Source organism: Falco punctatus, assembly GCF_963210335.1.
Source record: "Falco punctatus genome assembly, chromosome: 4".
Lineage (NCBI taxonomy): Eukaryota > Metazoa > Chordata > Aves > Falconiformes > Falconidae > Falco > Falco punctatus.
In genome coordinates, this window is record NC_137583.1 from 100,542,109 (window position 1) to 100,559,914 (window position 17,806).

The 17,806-nt window shown below is 44.3% G+C and overlaps 2 protein-coding genes across 2 annotated transcripts in view; one reads left to right on the forward strand and one right to left on the reverse strand.

Annotated features, from left to right (window-relative positions):
* Positions 1 to 742: 742 nt before the first annotated feature.
* Positions 743 to 9,480, reverse strand: GGCT (gamma-glutamylcyclotransferase). Its single transcript, XM_080387320.1, has 4 exons — positions 9,209 to 9,480; positions 5,644 to 5,789; positions 2,794 to 2,929; positions 743 to 904 (listed from the first exon to the last, which is right to left on the reverse strand). Exons 1-4 carry the CDS (start codon positions 9,320 to 9,322, stop codon positions 755 to 757), a joined length of 546 nt encoding a protein of 181 aa, XP_080243446.1. The 5' UTR covers positions 9,323 to 9,480; the 3' UTR covers positions 743 to 754.
* ENTPD3 (ectonucleoside triphosphate diphosphohydrolase 3) overlaps positions 8,185 to 17,806 on the forward strand; it is a 54,910-nt gene continuing 45,288 nt past the window's right edge. The window contains exon 1 of the mRNA XM_080387258.1: positions 8,185 to 9,095. The gene's annotated coding sequence lies outside the window, so the exon portion shown is untranslated. The remainder of the gene's footprint in view (positions 9,096 to 17,806) is intronic.

The window sequence follows — 17,806 nt, forward strand, 5'->3', positions numbered from 1 at the left end:
TTTTAAAAAAAGCAACAACTTAGCATTATCTAAGTTCTTTGAAATCTGTTCGTTATACCTAACCAGTTCACCTATGACAATTACTAGACATAGAAAGGAGAAGGCCACTATACTCTGCATAACATCCTTTGCTGTATTTTGTCTTCAGGCCTGCCTGGGTTGCATTTTGGACTAACACTTAAAAACATGGAGATAGTTCAAAAAAATACTACTTTTCTTTCTTTTAAACAGGAATAGGAACCCTATAGCTTCAGACAGGTTGGGCTTTAAACCATTAAGAAAAGCAGCAGAGGAAAAAGTTTAGTCAGGGTTTAGAGGTTTGAGTCTACTTTATATCTAAAAAAATCTTTGAAATTCTTGATACTTGTGTATACAACATTTAAGAACAAAGGGCCTGATCCTGCAGCCCCTACTTCTCAGAAGGCAATAGATGCCAGTACTCATCAAGATGGCCTTTTTCTTTTAGAAAAGGTCAGTAAACAGGACACAAAGCAAAAATTTGCATGCAGCACTGCATGACAATTACAGAAAGATAATTTCTAAATCTGCAAAAACTTCAGTAGGTACTCAAGCTATACATACAAAACAAAGAAGTTACCAATGTTGGTGTATTCAGACTGCAAATTATGCCTAATGGCTTACTGTAGATGCACAGCAAACTCATCTTTTCTTGATAAATAAAGAAACTGCTGAGCAGCACAGTGAGGAGAGGTATCTAAATAAAGGTGAACGGCCAAGCAAGTGCAGAGGTATTCTATGCAGAATTTATTTTCTTTGTTTTAAGAGCAGCTTCAATCTCTTCCATGATTGGCACCGGCCCTGCATAGTTATTAGTTTCAATAGCTTCTAATTTCTTCTGATAGTCAGTTGGCAAGCCATTCTGTTTCGCACCCATGCAGATAACCTACAATTAAAAAGGGGGGGGGGGGGGGGAAGGGAGAAAAAAAAAAGCCTTCAATAATAGTGTTAAAAAGGACAGACTCCTCCAAACATTTACTTGTATGGGAAGAAACACAGTAACAAGAGAATTAATCCCAAACAATGCTCTTTGTACCTAGAAGATAGCCAAAGGCTTCTGGAAGACCACTGAAGACCTTAAAGAGTATCAACAAAATTATTCTGAAATGTTACTAATCTGCACAAGTCTGTACAATTAAGCTGTTATTTAGTTACTTCATTCTTTCTTCCAATGAGGATGAGAATTACTTTTTATGCCTTTATCCAGCCTTAGAATCACATCTAAGTGAGACACAGTATACATTACTGGAATTAGTTTTAAAACCAAGCTGTTGAAATCCAAAGCACAACACTGAATAACTAGACAAGTTATAGTAGTAACAGAAACATAAGACTTAGTGAAAAAACATAGATTCCTTAGAGTTTGTTACTGCAGCTTTCCTTCTACATATAAAATAAACTTAAATATTGGTGCAGGAGAAAAGAAGTGACAGTGAAAGGGAAAGAGGAAGGTTCAGGAGCCAAGGCTTGGAAGAGACACCAGCAAGTTCCCACACAGAAATGAACAGATAAATATGCAGATTTTAAAAGCTGACACTATTGTAAATATTCTTTCATGCATTCAACAGCCAGGAAATTCAAGGATAGGGTGTCTAAAAAGGATGACCTTTGCCACAAAAAGTACAGAACAGTAGATAGATGCACATCACTGTACGCCAATGCAGTCACCTATACTAAGTTTTTAGGCCGATTAATTTTTGCCTGGTTAACTTAAGAGCTGGGGGGGGGGGGGGGGGGGGAGGGAAGAGGAGAACTAACAACTGACCCTGACAACAGCAGCAGGGAATATTTAGCTGAAGTTGTCAGTATTGGATATCTGCTCTTACAGTATACTAGTGAAGATCTGTCTTGACAGAAAGCAGGTTGGCAGGGAGGAGGTTTGTGAAGCAGCAGAGCCTGCTTTCTAAGCAAGCTTTCTCTTCACAAGTCCTGCAGCAGCTGGCCTTAGCTATGCTCCTGGAAGCTGATTCATGGGAGTGAGTTCCTCAGTTCAGAGAAGGTGGTATGCTTATGATTTAACAAGCTTAAGCCCTGTTTCTTTGCTTTTGGTAGAAAAAAAAATCAACATGTTACAGTGATGTCTATCTACAGTTGCACAATTCCAGACATGCAGTCATTGTACCAGAGGTTGGGCCTGCATCAGATCTCACAAGCTAAGCAGGTCAGGCCTGCTGCGTGGCTGGATCATGTGTCTCTATAGAGTCGGTGTGTTGCAGAACAGTGTTGAAACACTTCTGCCTCACCAGCCATCAGGTGGGAACCCTGCAGTGTTGCTGGAATACACTGTGATACACTGATGATGCACCTGGTAAAAGGCAGCAGGTGGACTCTGTATTCAGCTTATTTTTGGGTATGAACTTTTTTATAAGTTCATAAGACAATAAGGATAATCTGTGTCCTTAAGACTACAAGCCAGGTGGTGTACTCTCCCCACAGAAGCTTCCCTCTGTCCTTTTAGTGGACTACATTAATTTTTCAGAGAATTGCTGCATATATGTAAACATCATCCTTCAGAAATCCTTGTGTCGGTCATAACTAATTTACAAGTTAAAGGCTTCATCTAAGGCAAAAAATAAAACTGATTCAGCAGGCCTTTTAAGAGCTAGAAATCTTCTGTGAGCATCATTACAGTACCACACACCACATTATTATACCTTTACATTAGAGTTAGTCATGCCTTCCATCCACTGTAAACAAAGCATTATTAAATAGGACAGAAGTACTGCATTATATATTTCTGTTCATTCTTCCTAAATTACAGCGACACACACCTACCTTTTTATACTGAGGAGAAGGGGGACCACAGACATAGTCCTTCAACTGATAGCTTCGACAGGCTAGTACCTCTCCTGCTTGAGTATGGACATTAACTTCTATTGGGACATAAATGCCATCTTCAACTCCCTCTTGCCTGTAAAGGACATATATTCTTTTCATGCCAAATAGCTGACATCTTTCAGACAAACTGTGCAATTAAACATATGCATTCATTATAACAGATTTCAAGGCAGGGCACTGGTCTGTGCTGTTAATAAGCTTAAAGAAAAGCAAATAAAGCAAAACATATTCCAGTACTTTTTGTGCAAACTTGTTTCGTATCCAAAAATAAGTTTCTAAAGAAGCAGCAGCATTCACTTTTGTCATTTCAGCTCTGTAAGAAAGATAACTAGTGGTTAACTTGCAACATTAGAGAGAATATTCCTTATGAATTAATTACTGTGCAAGTCTGGTAATCTGCAAGAGAAACACAACCAAGATTATCAGAATTAACGAGCAAGGCACATATCATTTGTTACCTTCCACTCAGATAATGAAACTATCGAAGCTTTATCTTGCCCACTGTGTTAAATTTGAATAAGGGGAAGCTCTGCACAACACTTGTGATGCACATTCCAACAAATAATCCAACACATCCTTTAATTTGCACAAGAGTTGTACAGCAGCAATGAGCTAAATCAGGGCAAAGAACATTTTGTTACTTTTTTATTAGCAAAATCATGCTGCCTTAGGAAAACAAAACCAAACTCAAGAACAAGGCTACTTGTCTTTAACCACTGGCATTTAGCCACCAATAAAAGTCTGAGGAAATAGTAAGAAGTAGATGAGAAGCTTAAGCGATACAAGACAGACTTTATAGCACAAACAACTTCAGATGTGCTTTAGATATGAGTGATAACATGGGTTTTAACGCCGATTGTCAAAATACTATTTTGACATCTTATCTTTCTTTCAAAAACTTACTGCCATTTCAAGTTATTTAACATACATAAGTATGTTAACATAAGTAGGTAAGTGCAAGTAGAGACTGGAAGCTAACTGCAGATTCAAGGCCAACAGACTGCAAAATTACATGGGTGTGTGACAGCAAGAAAAATGTTACAGTTCAGTAACAATCATTGCTAGGACATCTGAGGAAAAGTCACAATTTAGTCTGTAACTTAGATTTGTGAAGTACAGAGGGAAAAAAAAAATATCTGACCAATAGACAGCACCAAAATGCATTTGAAGCCAGAGTTCAGTCCTCTAAGCAGAAGATTCCCCTCCCATATACTACACTGTTTTACTAGTATTTTGACTAACTATATTAGGTGTCAATTACACATTCCCTTTTCTGCTTCTGGATAACAAAGCACAAACTTCTTTATCATTCTACAGCATGTAAACAGCACTTCTGGAAATCAAAATACAAACCACTGTCCCCATAGTGGGGAGAAACACAGTGCTACTATCAGAGCAGATGCTGTAAGACAGGATCTTTATACTTGTCAAGTTTATGATTTAGGAAAGCATGCTAGATCAGATTTCAGTAGAAGTCAGCAGAAAGGGAGGCAGGAGGGAAGTGCTAGTGTAAGCAACAGAGGAGGAACTCGGGAGATGACAAAGCTGGGACAAGTGAAGCTTTCCTCAGCCAGAAGCATACCAACTAGATGCCCCTCCTGCTTCAGACTAACACTCCCAACCAGGACATGAAAGTTCTGTTAGCATGTATTCCCCTGATGTGCTAACAGAACTTGGGCAACAGTTTCTGTTGTATTTCAGGTTCACTATAGGCAATAAAAAGCAAGCTGGAACTTCCAAGTTTCAGGGCCAAGGTTATAACGACATGTCTACGCAGCATGGTGCAGCCATAACCAAAATTGTAAGAGTACCAACGGCAGGAGAACTGTATTACTACAGAGCTTTCAGTGGGTTTAATATGCCCTGCCACCTTAGCCTCACTAGCCCACATTTCTACTGGAATTAATTGACAGAGATTAATTGCTCTGAACAAACAATCCTTGTGTACCATGTTGTGCAGGTACATCCCAAAAGCTGCAATAAGCACATGATACCAGCCAAAGTTTTGGAGATTAAGTTCTAAGTCCTTAGACCTTAGTCTAAGGTCTACCTTAGACCGTGCAAGAAGTTATGCTACTCCTCAGTTTGTTTACCTAGGTGATCCTCCAGACTTCAGCCTGGGAACAACTTGCTCAGGTTGCCTTAGACTTGTCTTACCAGGCACAGGGAGAACATTCTCCACCATACATTGTAACGGTGCAGGCAGCCTCTCCCAGTCAAAGGGAGAACCACCACCACCCCAGCTCCCTGTTTGGATCTACCTTAAGTTCACAAAAGTTTGAATCCTTAGACAACATGCAAAATAACCTCCCCAAAAGGACCTTTTGTCTGTATTAAAGATCTCCTCTTCTGTAAAGTCTTGTCCTCATTCCTTCCTTTTCCACTACGTTTGGAATCTACAGATGTATGGTGACAAACCCAAGGTCAATCTCAAAGGAAACTCTCCCTAAAGCAACGGGAAAAGTGCCACAGGACAAATACAGAGTTTAGAGCCATTTAAGGGACAGGAATTAAAAAAAAGGAGCCTGACCAATGTATCTGCTTCAAATCAAGATCCACTCCTTATTAAAATACCCCTAAGTAGCTTTAGCTCGAAAACAAAGACATTTTAATCACAAATGCATTAGAAGTCAATACACATACTGTGAAGTGAAATTCACATATTAAAATCCAAAACATCTTGATTCCAACACAAAAGCTTCCACAAAGCTCTTTACCAAAAATTAACTACTACTTTTTCAGTTGCTCTCTAAAGTAGTAGAAGACAGCAAAAGTTAAGTCACCTACTTATCCAGTGAACTTAAATTGCTAGCGTTCATTTTCCATACTATTCCCCATACTTCGTCTCCAGGACTCTGAACAATGGTAGCTGTACCTCCATGCCAGACAGAACTTGTCCTGCCTTGATGATGTCCAAATTCGAGCTTAAAATCCTGCAAATGAAACCAATGCAGAGAATCAATTTCCACTTAAGATAAGGGCTGTTGGCTATTCTTGACATGAAAGGGGCAGCTAAAAGTCTGCAAGTAGTCAGTTGGAGCCACAGGAGGAAGAACAGATAGGCAGGATCTGATACAGCTTCTCTCTCACGAGGGGCTGAAGTCAGCCTTCTCCACCTCCCCATGAGAAATGGCAGCCTTGTGACAAAGGGAAGAGAGGTCCAGCAGAGAGCACTACTGGTGAAGAGTCTTGGTCTGCAGAGACCTGGATCAACATCCAAACCTCTTATCAGTCTGGCCTAAACACTAGCTAACAATTTCTAGTGGTGGTAGCTAGAAGAAAGTGGAGGTAGCCCTTTTTCAAGGGTAGCACACATACCCAATTCTGCATAAACACAACAGTGCTGAAGAAACGTCAGCTTGACTTTTGTCCAAGTTGGCAGTGAAAGGATTGCTAATGTGCTTCCCATTAGAGAATCTGAAGGGCGCTTGGAGGGGGTGTGCCACAAAGGAGGGAACTGACTACTGCCATCTTCTTGTTCCTCAGAAGACATGCCTACCTGGTGCCCATTCCTTTGCAGCTCTTGGTACTGTTACAGGACTTAAATGCTACCATGCAAAGTCCAGGAAAATAGCAAGGGTAAAGAAGCCTACAAAACAGTGAGCTTTGGGTCTTGTCCTCATGCACTAATAGAACTGCCCAATTATAAAATACCATCCTGCGTATTTTCCAGTGTTTTTTGCCATCTCATCACTTAACTGGAACATTCTTAGGTATTTTTAAGTCAAGGTATATGCCTCCTTGAGTGAACTTACTCAAGTGTTTGCAAGTTTAAACATTTGTTTAGAAATCAAGTATCTCTTTTCTTACAAGTTACATCAAATATTACTGTAAAAGCAAAAGACAATAATGGGTGTTTGCATTTTTCCAGTCTAATTTCCCATCTGACTCCATACACTTGGTTTCCTCTCCTACTTGTTAGCCAATTTGTGGCTTCTTCCCTAGCAGCAGAGAAGGGAAAGAAAAATAACAAAAACCCCAACAAACTTGAAGGAAGACTACCTGCTTAATCACAACCACAAAATCCGGCAAATGCAAAAAGGATTAAGAACAAAAAAATAAACCCCAAGCCTATAAAACAGCTTTGCTAATTTCTTATGATCAACTGCTTTAAGCTATAATTTTGATTTGAAATATATATGTGTGCATACTTATTAATATTCACTTTGAGACACATGACCTTTTCACTTTTTATTTTGTAATTAAAATTTTATTATTTTTATTTATAAAAATAAATAATTTTTAATTCAATTAAAAAACTAATATTCACTTTGAGACACATATACCTAACAGATACAGGAAAAAGGTTGCAGAAGTCGAGCAGTTGGAGGCTAACACACAGAACAAATGCACTGATCAGAACACTGATCAAATATTTTTGTCTATGTGTAAGTGATAACCAGCAGCCTGGCAAAACTATACTATTTACTGCATCAATAGTCATTTTCTTTTCCCATGAAGTGTCCCCCATTGAACTAATTTCACTAGAAAAATATTTACTTAGTCACACTAGTCATCAACCATTCATCAAACTGCTGCAAAATGGCTTTGCAATATTAGAGTTACTGGATTACTGTATGAGAATGACTCTGGACTAGACCCTGCAGACAGTCAAGCCTGAGTAATTAGCACACAAGTAAACAGACAAGTCAAGTTACAGACTGAGGTTACAGATGTGGACAAGTGCTAGCAGAGGGGGAAAAAAAAAAAGCACCAGTTTTTATTTTACTGCTCCAGTTACATTTTCTTGGACCTGACTCGCACTGAATACCTGCAAGGAGGTGTATAAAACCATCAGGTACCACCCAGAAAGAGCAAGAGACAGCACAGAAATAGTGCTGTTAACTCCAATTCTGGATGGAAGAAACCCTATGCTAAGCAATGTGAGCAACTGCAGCAGGCACTGCAGGGAAGGGGGAACAAACACACTAGATACTTGAGTCAAGAGCTTGGCCTTTGGCCCTTCTTCTAAGTACCAGCGTAATAGCCTTCCTATGCTTGTTACACATCCCATTTTTCACAGCTTTTGGCTAAATATTAACAAAGCTTTAAAAAAGTAAAAACAGAGGGAGGTTAATTTAATACTTTAGTTCAGCATCCAAAGTACTCTGCTTACAAGCTATTTTTCCTTTTTTAAGCCAATGTGGTACTACCATAGCGCAATTAACAGAAAACAGCTCCAACCTTTGTGCTCTTCACTCCCATGCATCAGTGATTTTCCAGCTTGAAGCAAGAGAGTGAAGCCACCCACTGTTGGGGGAAGCACAGTGCCCAGTCAAAGGCCAGCTAGAAAACCTAGCGCCTGACTGCCAGCTCTTGAACCTGCAGCGTGACAAAAGATGTTTACAGTGAAACCTGAAAATCTACCTGAAGCCCAGAAGGAGAGCTGAAGCATAGGGCTTTCTTTTATTGAAAGAGAAGCACACAGTACTGCTGCTTTCCTCCTGGCCTCCAAGGTCCAATCCTGCAAGGTGCCACGCTCTCAGCATGTTCAGCTCCTCAGTGGTACCTATAAGTGCCTCACACTTTACAGGAGCAGGCTTCAGCTGCCAGACTTATAGTCCCAAGAGACACCAAGTATCTGGCTATAGGGAGGTTATTAATGACAAGCTTTTGGAACTTCTTCATAAACTGTATGGTAAATCCTTTCCTGCCAGTTACCCCAAGAGAACTTTCACATCGGCATCAGTCTATGCTTTGCTCCTCCAAGGAGCAGTTGTACCGATCTGTACGTCCACAGCTTAATGAGCACAAGCTCATATTTCCAAGCCTGCATCAAGACCAAGTTGATGTACTATAACATTTAATAACCCCAGACCAGGGAAGAACTGGCAGGATGCGGGGAGCGTCAGCTGCAGTTGTGCCCTGCATGCCACCTGACACACGGCACGGGGAAGGCTCCTTGCTTGCAACCAGTGTGGCAGAAGGGAAGGAGGAATTTTGTTTTTTAGCAAAGCACCGTACCTTTAGAACTACCAAAAACTTGTCCTGTAAGCTCGACTGAGCACCCGCTTATAACTCCGGGCTCATAACGCCCCACGCGTGCGGTGCTGGCTGGCAGCCGTACAGGCTTGGTTAAGCCCAGTAAGGGAAAACCCGCCGCGCCGGGACTAAGGCAGCCCCGCCTGCGGCGGCAGGCCCCGAGTGCTGGCAGCCCGAGGCATCACGGCACAGGCCGCGGCGTTAAGGACGCCAGCACCCCCCCCACCTGACCTGTGCTGCGGCCGCCCCCGCTACCGGTAAGAAGGACGGGTCGGCCTGCAGCACCGGGCCGCAGGCAGCACAGCCCGGCCCAGGCGCGGCCCCGCAACGGGGCAAGCGCCCTTCCACAGGCCCCGCTCCCCGCACGCACCTGCAGGCGCGCCACGGCGCAGAGCGCCGCCGAGGGGTTGCTCAGCAGCAGCCGCTCCCGCAGCAAGTTGCTGCCGTACCCGTAGTACAGGAAGCAGCCGCCGTCTGGCTCCATCGACCCGCAACCGGCACAGCCCAGCCCGGCCCCGCCGCCGCTTTAACGCCCGCCGGCGGCTGCCTGGGTGGGGCCGCCCGCCACTGGCCGGTGCCCGCGCCGCGCCCCCTCCGCGACTTCCGCCGCACGTGGAGGCGGGCTGTGGCGGTGCTGTGTCGTGGGGGGCGGGGCGGCACTGCGTCACGCGGGTGCGACGCAGAGCGGGGTGCTGAGGCTGCGGCGGGGCCGGCCGCGCAGGGCGAGCGTTTCGCGGCGGGGAGCGGAGCTGCCGCCCCGGGCCGGCCTCCGGGGCGTGGTGGGAGGTGCCGCCAGCGAGCAGAGCCCGCGGCCACGTGTGCGCGGTAGGGAGGGGTGCGGGCCCTGCTGGCTTCGAACCAGTGTATTTTGCTGCAGAGCATCTTGCCCGTTTCCGGGAGAAGTGTGAACAGCGGCAAATTGTAAATATGTCCCAAGAGAGTGAAATAGCGCAGCTTGCCCCGGCCGGGAGCGTAGGGAAGATTGGGCAGGCAGGATGGCACAGCTGTGCGTGGAGGCGGTGCCCCTGCTCCCCGGCATGGTGGTGCTCGAATGGGGCAGGAGGAGGCCTTGCTGCTGGCTGCCCCATGCGCTCGCTCTTGAAGCAATGTATAGATACGTATGATACAGTAAAACAGCCACGGAAGGCAGAGTTAAGAATAGTGTAGCAATTAATGGTGAGGCACTGTTCATTAATGCAGTTAAAGTAGCCCTTAGCCCATGTTGGCTTCCTGAAGGGAGGCTGCTCGTGCAGGATTCCGCACAGGATCCTTGGCAGTGCAGCGCTGGCCTCTCTGGACACATCATCACCCATGCAGTACGGAGGGCAGAGCAGCAAGCAGGTGAGCTGAAGCAGCACCTTCCTTTCATGATGTGTGCAGTGCTCCATTTCAGTCCCTGCTTTAGTTTTCCCAATGCAGATGTGGGCAAAGTCAGATTCATCATAAAACACATAAAGTGATAAATGTGGTTCTGATCCTAGCAATTTTCCATTTTTAGGGGGTTTCTTACATAGGACTAAATATTTTAGGGTGAGAGGGAACGGTCGTGTTCACTTGTTACACAGGTCATAGGATTATATAGCAAGACTTTCTCAGTCCTTACAGCAACTAGTAGCTGAACATACCTTTTGAAAATCTGCTTCTGTGTATGCTTTTCATCCCCTTTCCCTGAGGAAACGTGGACTCCACCAGAAGTGTCTCTCCTCTTCCAGCAGCTTCTGTACCATGGGCTAATTTCAACCGGAAAAAGAGGTTTCAAAGCTACGTTTCCGCTGGTCTGAAGAAAAGAGGCAGAGATGGCTGTGAGGCAGCAGGGATACCACAGGAGAGGCATGTTGGTGCATGCTGTGCTACCCATTTGGGTTTGCTGCAAGCTACCCCTTGTGAGCAGAGGTGAATATTTCTTTCTAAAGAACAAAATCTTTTGTAGGAATTGTAGGGAAGCACGTAGCAATTGCTACTTTTCGATCTTAAAACAGCCTTCTAAAAAAAAACAATCAACCCAGTCTTTCATAACACTTCTAAAATCACTGAAAACATTCTGCACAAAATATGCCAGTTTTTCTCAACAGAGTTTCAAGAACTACTGTGATGATTTTGCATTCAAAAAGCATGTGTATTTTGAACAAAGAGAAGCAGTTTTCTCCTAAAACTTGTGTCCCTTTTCATGCAAGACTTACTTAAATATTACAGAGTCAGTTGGTTGACAAATGAGAAGACCAAGACCCTGAATTGTCTGTAGCTTCTCACCACAGCACTGTGAGGTGGCACAGCTTAGGTTGCTGTTTGTTTTCATACTCTCAGTCCTGAGATGGAAGAAAAATACTTCTGCTATGAGCCAGAAAAGGGACAGAAAGCCCTGGGTAGGTCTGCTGAGGCATGCTGCAGGTATGACCCTAGGGAGGGGCCCCAGCTTGGGTCTCCCTGGTGCCAGTAGTGCAGTGTGGCCAGTCTGATGGTGAGGCAGCACGGAAGTGAGTTTGGTCTAGAGGGAAAGCTTTGGATGTCTTTCCGCTGATGTATCTCCAAGTCACGGCCAAATGGCTGTATGTGCATAGGAAAATACTTGGGCACTATGGGCAGACCATACTTTGAAACCAAGTTTCCAATTGAAAAAGAGGGGTATCTCTGGCAATTTGAGTAGAAACCTGCAGAGCTTTGGTGGTGCTACTAGATTTCACACTTCTACTGGTTCATGACCTTTTCAGGTGAAAATCAACCCTCCTGGAGAGGAGTGTGTTAAATGAAACCCTGTTTTTTAAAAATTAAATCTGTTCTGGAGTCAAAAGCTATCTTCAGAGCTGCTGACATGAGACCTGTGTTAACCAGTTTGAAGCCCCAAACAATTTGGCAGCATTGTTCCCCTTGGATATAACTACAAAACCTGTGCAGAGTAAGCAGTCAGGAATACGCCTTCTCTTTGGGAGCTTCCCAAACATGGGGGAAAGCTCTGGATATCCACAGCTATTTGTGCATTGTCTGCAGAGGAGATCAACAGGGTTATTTATGCAAAGAAAGCAGGAATTTGTTTCCATCAGGTTTTTATCCCTAGATGCAATATAGTCCTCAGCATATCCTACTTAGGTTTTTAGGGGGGGAAAAAAAGGAAATTAGGAAAAAATAAGATGTAGTGGGGTAAGTTAAACCTGCTGAAATGTCTGCCAGTCACTCAGTGTGCCTCCCCATCACCCCCTCTCCATCCCATGATTGTCACAGCGTGAGGTCTAATTGATTTTATTTTTTTAAAAAAAGAGAACCTGGAGGAATAATAAGGGCGACTAATGCAAATGAACCGTGTGTGCAGTCCTCCCCGCTGCTTTTCTCTCCTCCCTGAGGAGCCCTAGCAGGATGTCCTCTGCAATTAGTATTTCGTTGAAATGAAACCTTTTTTGCTGCAAGATGGTTACAGCTGGTGATAGCGTCTTAATACAGTGTGCAAGGTCTGTGGGTCTGCAGAGATTTCATGTTCATGCAAATGAATGCAAATGATTTTACAAGGTGTCCTGATGTTGCTGTGCTTGTTCCTTCCCTACAAAACAGGGACTACAATGTCCTGCAGAAACCCAGCCTCCTTGCCTGCCCTTCTTGACAGAACAGCCACCGACACACAGGGCTCATAACCCAGCTGACCAGGAGCAATATCCATCGTTCATTTTGCAGTTCTGTTTTTACATGTTTCCACAAATAGCGTGGGTGGTCATTTAGAAGAGGTGAACTATTAAAGTGGCTGTGTCTGTGCATGTATTCACCTGCCTTTTTTTGTGGCTCTGTCCAATGCCAAAGCAAGTTTTGGGCCCTTCTTGAGGCATCCCCAAGCTTTCCCTTGCTGTTTTGCACTCAGTGTAGTCCTGAGATGTCACTGCATGGTCTGTGCCATTTGGGGTGGAGAAAAGGACAAAGGGAAGGGACAGCCAGCCACGTGAATCCCCCTTCCAGATCAGATATTGGAAGGAGGAAAGTGTGTTGTGCTTTTGCTTGTACTTCCTAGAGCCCAGTTCTGTACAGACAGACCATGATGAGCTTCTTGCTGCCTGAGCTCTTTCTAACTCTTGGAGGGAAAAACATATAGGATCTCTTTGTAAAAAATGCTAAAAATTTGATGCACATGAAATCTGGACACTTGAAAAGTGGGAGAGAGCTTTCGCAAACATATTCTGGTGCTTGCAGTCCTGGCATGCAGCTGGCTTTAGGTTTGGCTTGTGAGGGCATCTGCTCTGCTCACAGACCTACAAGTACTTGCAGGTGTGACTTCAGCAACTCGTTTGAAAATCTTGCCAAATATTACATCAATTTTCAAAGGAGGAATTCTGGGTTATACTGCGCAGGCTGTACTCGGGGCCCAATATTTTGTCTTGTATATGAATGTGCAGTGGGAACAACTTAATGTTGGATTTCTGCTCATCTTTGTGTAAGTACGTTCAAAATCTGACTTCTTTCCTATGACCTAGTGTTTTACTTCCCTCATTGTAAAGCTCTTCTGAATTACAGCAATTCTCTAGTTATACAAAGCAAACAGTTACAGGAGATTTTGTTGAAATAGTTTACCTTGTTACTGAAACCTTTTAGTTTGCTGTGTCAAGAGGAGTTTGTCAGTGTGATGTTTCGGTGGCCTGTTGGCTCAAGGTGCATTAGCATCTCCCACCGCAGAAGTGATTGCTTCTTTCACAGGACCAGTTTGCATTGCCATCCACCTCTGGCAGGGACTTGTGACTCTCCAAACACCAAGCAGGTTGTCTCTTGGGGCTGTCGGGTACTTGAGAATTTTTTTCCCCATGAAAGTTATGACTATTGAATGTAGACTGGCAGATGAAAAGGCTGTATCCTGCTGTCTATAGGCAGCTCTGCTATGTAGTGTGCATTTTACAACCTATTTCTTATTTTTTTATTATATTTAATTTTTATTATTATTTACAGTTTAATGTTCCTTTGCTTTCTTCCCATCCTTTTACCTTCCATATGCTGAGAGCACTCTTGTTTTCTTTCACCTTTTGTTCTCTTTCAACACAGGAAATGTATTGTATAAATTCAGTTCCAGATGGTATTTTCCAGTTGTCTTATTAACCATATGGCTTTACATTTGAACCCTGCAGTGTATTTCACATGAAGTAGGTTGGTACTTCTTTTGCACTGCCATGTCTGTAGCCATTTCTGTGCTGCTAACCTTCAGCCTGTGGAAGACATCGCATAGCTCCAGCCACCACACAGGAACATTCCTCACAGCCACATGCTTTCCCAGAAGCAGCACCATTGCCCTTCTTGAGCTCTGAGGGAAGCTGTGGCCTGGGAGGTGTTGGGATGGAGAAAGGCAGTAGCATTCCTCTGTTTGCATAAGCAGTGCTAGAATTGTTGCAGAAGCATGTGACATGGATGCTAAAACAGGCCCTGGCTGTACTGCTCCTCTTGGTTCTGCACAGACCTTGCAAAACACGGTATGAATCCCTACTGAGTGATTTTGGGCAGAAATGCTGTAGCAGTTATGAGTAAATTTAATTCAATCCTTCCACTAGGCTGGTGGCCTGTATGGATGTTTTTGTTGTAGAGGAAAAATGGCATTGTTTTTTCACTTGTTTTAAACTCATTTCAGCATGACATAAGCTAAACCAGAAAAATCCCTGTGTATCAGAAAGAGAGGCTGACCCTCAAGCATTGCTTCTTGTGACAACAGCAGATTGAGCTCACACTGTGGCTTACCATTGCTCTGCTCTTCTGTGTAAGCAGATCTTTGAACCAGCAACAAAACCTGGTCCAGCACAGCTGCATGATACTTGCCTGTGGTTAAGGGGTTGGCAGTGTCTTCCTCACTCTGGCTGTGTGATGCAAAACCAGGAAGGGAAGAGAGCAGGCTGAGGGCAAGCTCTGTATCTCCAGAGAAGACAGGGCAAGAATATTAATGCTCCTCTGCCATCTACAGGCACATCTCAAGGAGAAACAAGGAAGAGTAAATCCTTTGTCCCTCAAAGCTGTTTCTCTTTCCATCTTGCACTCCTACATTGCAGTCTTTGAATGACTGTGTTCTTAGCACTTGTTCCCATTGATGGAATGCTCTGCCTGCAATCTCTCTCCCCTCATCCACAATCTTTCTTCTACAGTCACTGCCATTGCATCAGGGTTGCAACCCTTGGAGCACGACAGGAGAAAAAACTTGCCAGTGGGAAGGGTGCTGGCACTTCTTTGCTTTCTTCACCAGATGAACCTTCCAGGATACATCAGAGATGCATCATGTACTATCACATTTCTGTTACCTGGAGGGTTTCTTGGTTAAAAAAGCCAGAGAAGCTGTCTTCAGGCTGTACCTGCAGATTCCAGTCTTCATTAAAATTGATTGCAGTGCTCACATTAAAGTCACCCTTTCTTCAGTTACTTCCTGTGCTGGTGCAATGCCAAACAGGGAGATACCCCTCTCTGAGTGCAGCTGTGGTGCTTGGGAAGGTGAGCCTGGCACATAGGAAAGCCAGCCCTGATGGATTTTTCATTGTGGCAGTTACTGTATAATTGCTTCATCTTCACTCTCATAATTTCTTTGCAGAACAACAGCTGTGGAGAGCTGGATTTTGTTTCATGCAGCTCCAGATTTTGTAGTCTGTTTTCCTAAGGAAGCACATTTTGTGCTATCACATTGTGTGCCAATGCCACTGTGTGTACATCCTTCACTGCCCATCCTAGGGACTGCTGAACATGCTGGGCAGCTCCTGGAACCAAGCCTGCAGAGGGGTACCAGTCTCCGAGACCGTACATTCCTTTGAGTTTTAGGAAAGGGCGCATCTAAGCAAAAAGGGAGCAGTCTGAGTACAGCTGCTTTTAGAAAAGACCCTGCCCAGGAGCAAGACAGTGTCCTAGCTGCAGAAAAAGATCCAGTAGGAGTTTATGTTCGTCAGAAGTAAGGGGACAGACAGCCCCTCAGTCTCTGATCTCTAGTGAAACACACTCCAGCCATATGGAAGTCACTCAGCGACAAGATCTGAATTCAATGAAAACAGGCTGTATCAGGTTCAGTGCTTTGTGTGGGCTTGTTTTTCTGTTCATGTCTCAGAAAGAGCCCCTCTGCACCAAAAATTCAGCTTGCCAGACAAGTCAGTGATGTGAGGAGCACCCCTGACAGAAGGTCTGCCTCATAGCGCATCTATTATTCACAGGGTTTGCAGAGTGCAGGGAGTTACAGAAGTTGTGTCCTGCCGAGGCACAGAATGTCTCAGACAGGAGGAGAATAACAACCTTTTTCTTCCAAGGTACATGTGGCCCTAAGCATCTCTAGAGATGCACAGTTAGTAGCTGATTGGAAATAGGCTTATTTTATTTATGCCTGCATAGGAAGCCCTGATTTTTTTATTTTTTTTTTAAGCAATCAGGAAAAAAAACCAACATGTTTTTAGCAAGCTAGGAGAAGTCTTAATTCCTTCCTTCCCAGTCACAGGAGCATAATGAGTGGGTAGGGAGGCTGGTGCACTGCAATGACAGATTGTGAATTGATGCTACTTGCATGATGAGAGTCATCGAAAAATAGTGAGTTACAGGAATAATTGCAGCCAGCAGTTGTCACTGAGCTAGTTAATCAGGACTGCTTTATACAAAGTGTTCCCCCGTCATTTCCACTGTACCGAGCATTCAAAAAAATAGTAATGAAAAATCGGTTTGTGGCTAGTGCAAGGGGGGTGTGACCACCAGGTGCCACTCTCGCTCCACGGGGAATACGGGGCAGTTCTAAGGCCGGGCATTGTTTGCCGGAGAAGCCCAAACAGGCAGCCATCACTCATTCTGTCCATCGCTGCAATTTCCTACTGGCTTTAGCTGGGAGAGTAGCTGCTCCCCACCCTCCAGTAAGGGGGACATTTGGGACCCCCCCGACGCTGGAAGATCGTGGGTACCGCTTACCCTGGTCTAAGTTTGGGTTTGCTGGCAGTGTTTCTGTGCAGGGAGGGAGGGCTGTAGGTGGAAAGCTGCTGCTTGATAAGGCTGTGACCTCCTTCACCATCTCCTCATTCTGCTGTACATGGGAAAAGTTGGGTGCTTCCTCCAGCCCACATCCCCTCCAGGAGGGCTGGACACCCTGTGGTGTTATTTAGCACCAAACAGATTTTGTAGTTGCTTTAAGCACAAGTTACCTCTTCAGTTCTGTCCGTGGAATTCAAGCCTAAGTTTTCCCACAACATGGCCTCCCTGGTTTTGCTCATCTTCTGGGCACAATTTTCTGTGTCCTAGGGAACAGAGTCCCAGCATTTCTTGGTCCTCATGTTCACTTGTGAATGAAATCAATCCCTTCCGGAGCCACAGTCACTGCCAGACTCTCTGGGGTCCCAAGTACACTTTGGTTTTCTTGGAGAGAAGTGGGCTTTCCTACATGCTTGCCACAAGAGTTGCCCTGAAGGCTGACTGGTGTTACCAGTGGCCCTGGGGGACAGCTCGTGGTGGGGTGCAGTAACTGTTCTTATTTTTCAAGGTGAAGGGGGTGGGAAGGCACAGTTTGCACTTCTACTCTTGCTTCTCTGATCGTGGTGATCTGGGCTGATTTTTGAGTGCAACAGTGTTTTGAGAAGCAAAGGGCTTCTAGACATCTTATGGTCAGGTGGGCACCACGTGTACTTCTCATGTGACCCTAAATTGCATCAATAAGCTCAGTTTTTCCTCTGCTTCTGCTTCCCTTGCTCTTCCTTTCTGCAGCACTCCATTTTGTCCTGCCCTTAAATGACTCAGACTTTTTTGCTATAGCCTGTAACAACTCACTTGAGTTCTCTCATCAGATCTCTTTCCATTTGAGCTCCCTGTGGACTAAACAAGCCTGACCTTGCCAGCCTCTGCTTCAGTTGAAGGCCCTTTGTGTCTACTAGTTTATCCTTTATGCTGTTTACCTTATCTTTTCCTAGATCATGAATAAAGATGTTAAATACAAGGTCGCTGGGAGCTGCTGATTTCCACACCCTGGAGCCAGTGATATTTCAAGACCAATTCCATTATGTGATTATGTTTCACTTGC

Coding starts and splice junctions, on each gene's coding strand:
- GGCT (XM_080387320.1), bottom strand. CDS start 9,322: ATGGAGCCAGACGGCGGCTGCTTCCTGTACTACGGGTACGGCAGCAAC. Junction 2,930..5,643: donor AATTTAAGTTCACTGGATAA/GTAGGTGACTTA, acceptor TGTCCTTTACAG/GCAAGAGGGAGTTGAAGATG. Junction 905..2,793: donor CTTCTCCTCAGTATAAAAAG/GTAGGTGTGTGT, acceptor TTTTAATTGTAG/GTTATCTGCATGGGTGCGAA.